The 11500-nt window shown below is 30.3% G+C and overlaps 1 protein-coding gene across 1 annotated transcript; it reads right to left on the bottom strand.

Annotated features, from left to right (window-relative positions):
• Positions 1-4213: 4213 nt before the first annotated feature.
• LOC114397754 (probable pectate lyase 8) lies at positions 4214-11028 on the bottom strand. The gene is made up of 7 exons (XM_028359943.1): positions 10756-11028; positions 10522-10584; positions 10168-10233; positions 6219-6861; positions 5999-6102; positions 5132-5270; positions 4214-5038 (listed from the first exon to the last, which is right to left on the bottom strand). The coding sequence occupies exons 1-7, from the start codon at positions 10872-10874 to the stop codon at positions 4817-4819; spliced, it is 1356 nt and encodes a 451-aa protein (XP_028215744.1). The 5' UTR covers positions 10875-11028; the 3' UTR covers positions 4214-4816.
• Between the last annotated feature and the right edge of the window lie 472 nt (positions 11029-11500).

The following is an 11500-nucleotide window of genomic DNA, read 5'->3' as shown; positions in this document are numbered from 1 at the left end:
ACACTTTTAACATTTCTTTTAATATATTCTTAAAATTTATTAATATTGATTGAAAATTATAAAATGAAGAGAAAGTCATTAAATATATGATGTGGGACTCACCAAATTTTGTCATTTTCAACAAATTTTAACCAATGAGAAAAAATATGCTTGAATGAAAGTGTTTTTAACATTTCTCTTTTATATTTGTGGCTAAATAATTTATTTAATTCAATATCTTAATTTTTGATTGAGTTCGATCATTTATTTTTATTTTTTAAAATTTGATCCTTTCGTCTATTTAAGAACAACAGTCTTATTTAGCTTGAAAGAAACAATGCACCAAACACGCAAGAACTAATATGAACAACTATTTTTTTAAAGTAAATATTGGCTAAAAAAATTAAAAAATATACTAAATATGTTTTTGTGGCAACACAAGTTCGTGCATGTTTCATGAAAACTTTTTCGCACAAAATAACAATTTCCATTTAAGATTAATGTCATTCATCATTTAAAAATGAATTTTTTTGCCTTCCCTTTTCCTACACTTCATTTTTAACAAAAAAAATTTATTCTTAATTGATTAATGACATCAATCTTAAATGAATCAAAGGATTAAACTGAACAAAAAAAACATAAATGACTGAAATAAAATTTTTAAAAATTAAAGGACTAAATTAGAAAAAAAGATCAAATTGAACTTTTTCAAAGATAAAGATCAAACTAAACCAAAAATATAAACTAAAGAACTAAATAAATTATTTGGCCTATTTTTGTGGATGATGTATTATTAGTGTAAAAAATTTGCACGGATAATTAAATAAAATATAATTGATTTATATTTTTGGTTTAGTTTGATCTTTATCTTTGAAAAAGTTCAATTTGACTTTTAAAATAATTATGATAAAAAATAATACATTTATCATATAATAATAATATTTGTGATTAAATAATAATATAAAATTATTTTATATTACTATATATAACCTATTTTCTCTTTCCATAATATTTCTTAAAGGTAAGTTAGTTTTATATTTTATATAAAGTTATTAAATAATATAAATTTTAATGTATCTACTTTTCATAAATATTTATAATTTTTTAATTTATTTAATAGAAATTTATTAAATATCATAAATATAAAATTTTAATGCCTCATTTTATCCACATATGTAATTTTAAATTTTATTTTAATTAACAAGATTTAATTTAATATAATTAAATACATAAAAAATAGTGTAATGGATAAAGATATTAACATTAAATATTAAAAATGATCGATGGTGTAAACTTACTGACATAAGATTATTTCATTTTAATAAGATATTTTAAGTTTGACTTCTGAATATTTACAAAATTCAAACAAAACTATATTGCGTGAAGGATTAGTATGGTCTATAACAAAAAAATATTGAGTTATTGACATGTAAGAAAATAGTAAAAATTACATATTATTACTAGTAAAAAATATATATTAAATAAATTTATATTATAGTCATATTAATTTATTTAAATCTTGTTACTTTTGAGTATATATTTTATGGACAATATTAATTTAAAATAATAATATTTATAATACATATATTATTTTCACCACAAATAGAAATTAATTAATAACACACGCATAGCAATTAATTAATTAATTAATAATATAAGTAATACATATATAGCTTTCACTGCCCATGGGAATTAATTAATAACACTCTAATAGACTTTTACATTTTATTTACATTCCTGTCATTCCCATAAGAGAAATTAAATATTTTTTTTTAAAATTTAAAATTAATTGACTCTTAAAGAAAGTTTCATCTCTAAAATTTTCATTAAAATATTATAAAAAGTTTAATTTTTTATTTTATAGACAATGATTAAATAATTTAAGTATAAAAGTTGAATGAATGATATTAATTATTTAGTTGTTAATTAAGAAATGTTATTTGTGGACAAATTATAAATATGTGATGTAATAGATTATGCGATGCAATGAAAAGAGATAAACATAAAAATATTATTGCATGGGTATCTACTTTTCATAAATATTCATAAATAGTTTGGTTTTTTTTATTTTGGGAAAGTTATTATATTTTACTTATATATATTATAAGACATTTGTAAGAACTAGCAAAAATTGAAGTATAGAATTGAAAAATATAATTATTTTAGCTGAATACCTTTAATTGAGTAAAAATATTGCTTTTTAGTTAACAAGGTCAAATTCTTAATTAAATTATTTTTATGATATATATAATGTAATTTATATTTTATTTTAAATATATTAAGTCAATATAATTATATAAAAATACTATTTTTTAACTTATTTTTACTCGTTCATCTTTTTAATCACTATTATGTCTATTATTATTTATTTATCGTTGCTTAACGAATGATATGATAAGTTAATCGATGACCTGAGACTTTAATATTAATGTGATGTTTACATTCAATGTCAATGTGACATTAGCATGTTGAATCACAATCATAAGTAACAAGGCAAATTATTAAAATTAAAATGATAAAATGTTTAAAAATTTAAAAGTGGAGATCAAAATATGAATACAAATTAGAAAAATATGTTTTTAAGTTGAATTTAATCGAGTAAAATGTTTATTTTTTTTTGCTTTTTAGTTAAAAAAAGTAAAATTCTTAATTAAATTATTTTTATGATATATATGATAAAATTTATATTTTATTTTAAATATATTAAGTCAATACAACTACAACTTTAAATAATTATATAAAAATATTATTTTTCAACTTATCCTCATTCACCCACCTTCCTAGCTTTTACCAATTATCATTAGTTGATTGCCAACTATCCTGGTGTTTACATTGATTGTTGATATGTTATTAGTATATTGATGTAAAATCATGGGTAAAATGCACAAAATTTAAAAATAAGATGGTAAAATATGTAAAATTTTGAATATAGAAGGTAGAATGTCTAAAAAAATGATAAAAATTGAAAAAAAAGAGAGTAAAAGTGTGATAAAAATCATTGTCTTCTTCTTGTGATAAAAATCGTTGTCTTCTTCTTAATCTATGTCCCCAAAGCCACTAAATTATTTGACTTAATTTTTTAGGTAACCATTTGACTTATTTAGTTAATAGATAAAAATTATTTTTGTGCAAATCAAGGTATCCCTCAATAAAAAAATCAATTACTAATCTCCTGAGACACTGAGATCTATTTAAGAGGTTGAACGCATGATCACATGCTTAAAGGGATGAGATTATTTACCAATCATGTCATATCATGTTGATAGATAAAAAATATTTTTTATTTACTATTTTTATGTTTGTTAATTGTAAATTTGGTCTCTCAAAGTATGAATCATTGTGTGAATTAATTATAATATAAAATGCTAGCCTAATTCATTTGCTTGAAAACATTCATTTTGATCTAACCCAATTATAGTTCAAATGTGTAGCAATAACACAAGGTATATTAAGGCCAATGGCTATATGATGTTTTGGAGTACCATGGGATGTTCCTTCCTGCACCTCCTAGTTGCTTTCTCCTTTCCAAAATGATTAATCTAGAATGTAAAATTACATTATGAAATGCACTCTTTTTTTAGCTTTTAGAATGACCAATTCAAAAAGAAAAGAAAAAAATTCAAAAAAGAGTGCAAGAAGCAACTTGAAAGTGCAAGAAGGAACTTGGAGGTGCAGGAAGCAATGGTATCATGATATGACTTCAATACTAGGTGTATCTAGTCAATGTCTACAAATTAAAAGGATGGTAAATCGGACTCAAGTTGGGGTTGGGACCTAGGCCTAATCCGCAACACCGTGCTATTTTTTAAATTTGGTGTTTCTAAAATAAAAATACATTTTAAAAAAAAAGTTATAACCGTTAATTAAAAATTTAATAACTAATATAATGATAAAATTATATATATATATATATATATATATATATATAATTCTCAATTAATTTTTCAATTGATAATCCTGATTCATAACTCTCAGCATATTTGATATATATTATTTTTACAATATAATTACTTATGTATTAAAAACATTTTTCATGGAAGTGTAGAGATTTTTTATACTATCATATAATTATAAATTTTTATATATGATAACCTTGTCGATTTTTATAATAATTATCATAAACTGTAAAAACTTCTACACTGATTACACATATATTAAACTCATAAATTAAATCATTTTTATTTATAAAAAATATGCTAAAAATATTCTTGAAAGGGAAAAGCATCAACATAACAAAGGCATAAGTAAAAGATGATAATATTCTGATTTAAACAAATACACAACCAACTATTTCAGTAATACATTCCTTTTTTTTTTCTCCCTTTTTTGCCCATTTCATTAGGAGCAAATCAAGCGTTTACTAAATGAAGGACACACACATAATTGAGGTGTACTAGTGGACAAAGTCTCAAAAGACCATACAATAGAGGATACATGGGAAGAAGACAGAAAGAAACTAGGGGGAAGAGAGAATAGATTTTGTTTCCATTGGAAAATTACGGGGAAATCTCTCGCACAAGTGAAGGATTGTGAAAGTGGGAAGAAGTGCCTTTTAAGCAAGCAACCATTGTTATCAATTTGATAACAGTTCAAATAAAATGTACAGTGTCCCCCCGGGATATATCTAACTAGTAGTGAGAAGACAAACAACGGGTGTGATCACAGTTGCTGCTGCATGTGCAAACTCAATCAGTAGTACATTTATAACAACGCAATAAAAAGAGGAAAAAGAATGAAAACTTTTTCTTTCTTCCTTTCCTTTATGCTTTTCTCTGCCTCATATTTTTTTCAAGTATTATGAGTTTAATCTCCTTTGGTTGTAGTAGTGTGTTTGATATTAACACATGGCACCCCTGCGGCAGTTAAGAACACCAGCTCCAGAGGTGATGGTACCAACCAAAGAAGACGATTTTGCCCCCAAACTTGAGGCTCTGGCATAGCTTGCTGCAGCTCCTGCTCCTGATGAAGTGAAAAAGGCTCCATTGAGCAAAAGGTCTCCTTCAGATCTCCAATTCCAACTTTTCCATACGGATGACCCCGTGTCCACTCTCTTTGTCACCTGTCCACATTGAATTTCAAAAATTTAAGTAAAAAGTTCATTACCATGAAGAAAAAATCCCACAGCTAACAATATTACATGTAAGTATGTTACCTCTTTAGCAAAAGGGTTCAGAGGGGCGAGGTATCTGTTGCCCTGGCTATTAATTGTGGGGTTAGCACTGCCTCCAATTGCATACATTACCCAGTGGGTATAGTCGTTGTTAACCACGTGGAAATACCCATGCCTGCACCTGCATTATCAATAATTCATCCATTGTTAGCACAAGATACATAATCTATGATTATTATATAAGGTTCGAATCATTACATGCCTATGACCTTCAATTTTTTATGTAACTATAGAGAATTGAAAACATATCTAAATGTTTTCAATTTATGAAAAAGTAGTTAATTAAACTTAATTATGTGTTATAAAAAGATTGGCTAAGACTATGATGATGCAGGACTATATAATAATTTCTCCCATCACAGAGGTGACTCCTAAGAGGCTAGACACGTGACATGAGCTGGAAACTGTAATTTTTTCCTTTTTTCTTCATAGTACTAGAAATTGGTCTATTTGTCAAAGTTTTCACTTAATGGACCTTTTATTTGGACTATTAGATGAACCTCCTTTTTGAGTCTGTCAAAATTTAAATGGGCTTCCAAGAACCCAAAAGAAAACATCAAACAATCGGGCCCAAGGCTCATGACACCAATCAAATACTCAAGAATACTAATATCTGACACCGCCTCTCTCAAAAAATAAAAAATAATTAATGATAAATTTTAATTAAAACGTGTCGATAATGTAAAGATATTTTATTTAGATTACTGTCACATATAATAAAATTATTTACTTTTATTATAATTACTCATGTTCAAGTGTTTCTAATTGTTTCACAAATTTTACAGTGAAAGTCATTAAAAATTAAGGTCTTAATAAAAGTTGCTTGCTTTAAAGATCGATGTTAGTTACCTGGGCATTCTTTGGATAAGTCCCTCCCCAAAATGGTTGTAAGCAATGGTTACTTGCATCTGCTTGTCGCGGACATAAGAGTCACTGTGACCCAGTAGCATAACCTGAACAATTATGAACTCAATTAAACATGAGGAATATAAAAAATACTTCAACCAAAAGGAACATTGTAATTGAAAGCTAAGAATTGAGAATGAATCAACCAATGTTATATACATACCTCGTTGTGGTGGGTGAAGTAGTTGTTGGAAATAGTAATAGCAGTGGACCCCATAACAGCATCCACAAGCCCATCAGCGCAATTCGACAGCGAGTTATGATCAATCCAAATATGACTCGAGCCAAAGATGGAGATCCCATCTCCATCAGCAAGGGTCCTCCAACCATAATGCGAAGGAGAGCTCCGAACCATGGCGTTCCCAGTCACCTTGCAGTCATGAATATGCAACCCATGGATGATCACGTTGGTGACGAACTGGATGGTGATGCACGCACCATAAGCGATGTGGACGTTCACGCCGCGGCCGTCGATGGTCTTGAAGCTGTTCATGATGAGTTCTTGCTTTAAGGTTATGACCATGTCGCGCTTGAACACGATCCAGAGGGGGCGGTCCTGGATCACGGCGTGCCGGAGGGTGCCGGGTTTCGGGTTGACTGGGTCGTCGTCGCCGGGGTCCGACACGACGTAGTAGCGCCCGTCGCGGCCGCCGATGGCGTTGCGGCCGAAACCGATGCCGCAGTTGGCTAGGCGCTTGCGGCGGGCGTACCACCGCTTGTCGCACCGCCAGCAGTCGTCGATTGGGTTCCCGGACCCGCATGAGAAGAAGTTCAGGTTCCTTCGAGCCGTGTAGTTGCGTATGCTCCTGTTTTAGGTAAATTAATGATAATTAATAAATAAAGTAAAGAAACAAAGCACATGAAAAAACTAATTTAAACATCATCCAAAGGAGTCATGGATGTGATGCAGTGGACCAACTTCACTTTTCATTAACACTAAATAAATTCTAGCTTTCTACTTTTAATTTGTTATAGTTAATTCCTTATTTTTTTTGTGTGTTTTTCATCAATTCTAGCTGAGAGTTTTTTTTTTCCAAATGACTACAAATTAATAAAAATTGACTTTTGACTAAGAGTTTGCATCTATTCTTTTTAGAAAAAAATAAAGTATTCCCTAAATTTGGAGAACTTTTTAGGTTATCTTACACTACTATTCATTTATAGTCCTAACCAATGTTTATACTAATGTTTAAATTTTATATTTTAAGAAAAATTAATAATACTTAATTATTCATCATGTGTTGTATCGAAAAAGGTTTATGTATCATGTGGAGTTAATGGGAGTTATAATAGTCTACACTCACTAAATATTGTTTTCCTAGGTGTATTGGTTGAAGAAAGGAGATAATACAGGGAAATAATAAAGAAAGAGAAAGAAATTAATAAAATGATATAATGAAAAATATAAAGAGATAAAAAAATAGTGCAAGATGGAAAAGAAAGTGAGTATATATATATATATAATAGCTTTTTTATTGTTCAGACATATAAATGGATTATGATGAATATATAAGGCTATTATTATTAATAAATTAAGTACATCTATATGCTCTTAAATTACATCACTTAACTTTTGTCACCGACTAACGCAAAACTGTATAGGATTCTAGCTAATTATTAATTAATGATGATTAGCTATCACAGTGTCATGCTGGTGTGTTATTAAATGATGACATACATGAGAAAATGAATTGAAAATTGAACTAAATTAGTAATTAACAGTTTAATAAGTATGCAAGTGGATATGAATTACTAATATCGTTGATGTCCCTGCATGGCTAAGATGAGACTAGTGGGTGGGTCATGTGGGTCTATACGGATAGAATGATACGGTGCATACGGAAAATCGGGGGTTGGGATCAAGCATAATTTATCTCTGCTAGGAAAATAAATGCCAAGATCTAGTTGCTTAGTACTTTTTGGGGGTGTCGGTGGGGTGAAAAAGCGTTATTATTAATTAAGTTCCTGATTCATGGTTATTTAATAAGCTCATGGGTGTCTCATTGTATAGCATAATGTGTCAGAGACACAGCAGCTGCTGCTGCTGCTAGATCGGCCAAAATACAACTATGACTAGAAAAGTGTTAGGATGGAACCAGATCTGATCTGCAATTTGGAGCTATTTCTTGTAGACAGGCTGGAGTGAGGAACCCATTCATGTGCATTGCCCCACCCTGTTGGAAGATATGTGGGAGTGTGGCTACTGCATAAGTTCCTAATTAACACTCTGAATTCAACTTTGGATATTTGGTTCTATTGGGAAGAGATATAAAGATGGAAAAAGGCAAATCAATAATACAAAGAAAAAGTCTTTATTTACTGATTTGGAACTGTACGTAGGACCAAATTAATCATGTGGAATGGATGATGCAAATTATTTTATCCGAGGCAATTGGAGAATATGGAGAGTGACTCTCATGATTTTGATTTTCATCAACCATTGAAAGCCCTTAAAATATACTAGTAGTAGTATATAAATTTAATCAGATATAATATATAGCATAAAAATATGCAAGGATTGAGTAGTAAAAAGACCGGTATTACTCATTTACTCTAACCATCAAGAACTTCCTCTAGGTCATATATTAATTAACAAAGAAATTGCCTACTATATTTTAACTTAGACAATGTATATATCCCATACATATAATTAAAATAGTTTTGTTCACCAAAGCAAGCTTAGAAGAGATTTACTTTCATCTACTGTTCTATACCAATGAATGTGATTAGCGAAGCAATTAAGGGGATCACTATTCTACAAATGTGAAGAGGAAGTTAAATGACAGGTATACATAAGACACAATGACTTATTGAAGTCATTAGTCAAGAAACTTGGATTTTTTGGTACAAAATGGTGTTTGTACTTGGAAAAGCAATTTTCGGATAAGGAAAATAAATAAATAAAAAGACGAGAAAATTATCATGAGCCAGATGGTCGGATCACGCGACACCAGCATGTGGTTAAGCTGGCAAATAGAATATGAACGCTTCAATTTTTAAGAGATCTCATCTGCAAAGAACATGGTGGTTGATTCCTTAGAATCGAGTAAGAGAACGTGAAGAATTAATTAAAGCAAGAACTACATTTATTAATTACGAAAAAAAAAAGAGAGGGAGAATTTTAAAAATAATGGTACCGTGACTAAAGGGAATAACAAACCGGCTAAATACGTCAGAGTGTGAAAGGCATCAAAGAATAACAAGGGGTCATTAATAGGGAATCAAATACTATTATTTTTCTCGTTTTCTTACACAGGATACTAATTAACATCGTCGGGTATAAAACTATACAATTATCTTCTGGTATAGTTCACTTAATATTGTGCACTACTCTTTAAGTCAAAAATACTGATACTTGGATTAGTTATTAGTTCCTGGGCTGGGAATACCTTATGTTAAAAAAAAAATACTAATACTTTAGTACCAGTAGTATAACATAAAGTTTCAGAAAAATGGTAGGTCCTTCCCAAACAATTATTAGTTTAGAATTCTTTAGATGTTATTTTCCAGAGGTGATATTTGTTCCAACAAGGAAATTTGCTCTAAATTCCCTTAGCATTGTTTTGATGTGGATATTTATCACCCTTGTACAAAAATAGGCATATATTTTGGGGTAAGCCCAACAATGGAAAATCACATATAGCTAGTAGCTTTCAACTAACACAATAGCTAGATTAACCACTTTGACAGAGTTTTCATAAAAGCAAAATTCACCAAAAAAAAAAAAGGTTATCCAATATTATTCCAAAAGGAGGATTCACGAGAAATTAATAATCAAGGGTATTTTCCTTCTTTTGGTCATGCATCCCAATAATTATTACTACATTAATTAATAGTAAAAGCCAAGTGGATTTGCCGTGCTGAATCTGTGCTGAGTGCTGATCCTTCTATTCAGTTAAATGATCATGCATGTGAGCACTCTTCTCTAAGTATAATAAAAATTAAAAGAGACCTTAAACAGATAAACTAATCTACTAAGCACATGACCTATCATGAGATGAGATACTGTAGGAACCAATAATATCACTAGAAAACAAAGCAAAAAAATTATATAATAAAAATTAATTAATACACAGAAACAGAGGAAAAAGAGAAAGAGAGAGAAATCTTACTCATCAACCATGGAAGCAATCTCCTCTGGATTATCAACTGCATGTTCATTCAAAGCACTCCCTGACCTGAAAATTTGCAAACTAAAAACGATCAACTACACTCTACAAAGAACAGAACAAAAAAAACGACACCGTTTAGACCCCGAAGTAAAGTAATACTAATAATCAAAATAAGCTCCTAAGATAGAAGAATTAATCAACGGTTCAGATATTTCAGATCGGATCTGACCGAAGGGCCTATATTAGTTCCCTTCCGAGCTCAAAACACAGCTCGCCTAATCCAACGGCTCTCACAACTCAGTTCCACGTGGACGGCCAGATTATAAGCACCACGTAGTAGCAGAAAACACTAACCTTTCTGCCATTGACGAATTCTTCAAGCTCTGCACTTGCAACTTCTCTTCTTCAACCACATCCCTGTCATTCCACGAGAAACCGAAAATTAGTTCACATTCTAATGTTTACCAAAGAAATAAAAAAAAATAATCTAAAAGAATAAAAAAAATCGAAATTCAGAGAATTTGCAAGCAGGGAAGAAGCTTGAAGCTTGAAGGTGAAGCTTTTTTTTTTTTTTTTTTGCGAAGATACCTTGATTCCGTGGCTTCATGTTTCTGCATCTCATTGCCGCTGACTGCGTTGGCGGAAGCTAAAACCAGCGCCGCGAGCAGAATACTGAGAGTGAACAATTTTGGAGACAGCACCTTCATTGTGCTTCTTCTTCTACTTCTACTTTCTCTGCGTGCGCTTTCGCAGTTTGTGAAAACACAGTACTCTATACGTTGTTGTTGATGATGTTGGTTGTGATTGTTGTGTGTAGTGAGAGTGAGAAGAGAACAAGGAGGAGGAAATGGATATGGAGGCAGAGAGAAAGGGGTTTAAATAGCGAGGCACGTACATGGGAGTAGGGAGAGGTTGGGTTAACCATGGTTAAGTTAATCAGGGAAATGAGTAACCACGTGTAACCAACTTACCACCGCTCTAACTGCCATTAACTGCTTTGCTTCTCTCTCTCTTTCCTTTTCCGACGTGGCGACTCTCTCTTCTCGCGTCCCTTCCCTTCCCTTCTTCTATTTGTTTTTGAATCAAAATTATAAATTTTCTTAAAATAAAAGGATTTAATGTATTTTTTTTAAATGAGGATTAAAATAAAAAAAATTGATAGAAAACTGAATATGTTAATTCTAAAATGAAAGAATCAAAATTATAAATTGTGTAACAGACCAAAATTGCATTCAACTTTTTTTTGTTTGTTAAATGACCTTTTTTGACAAAATGAGAATGCGGTTTTTTCCGTACTACGATTGTGAGCGACGTTGTTAGAGAAGAAGGAAGG

Source organism: Glycine soja, chromosome 18, assembly GCF_004193775.1.
Source record: "Glycine soja cultivar W05 chromosome 18, ASM419377v2, whole genome shotgun sequence".
Taxonomy (NCBI): Eukaryota; Viridiplantae; Streptophyta; class Magnoliopsida; order Fabales; family Fabaceae; genus Glycine; species Glycine soja.
The sequence above is the reverse complement of the archived record's forward strand: the minus strand, read 5'-3'. Positions and strand labels throughout refer to the sequence as shown.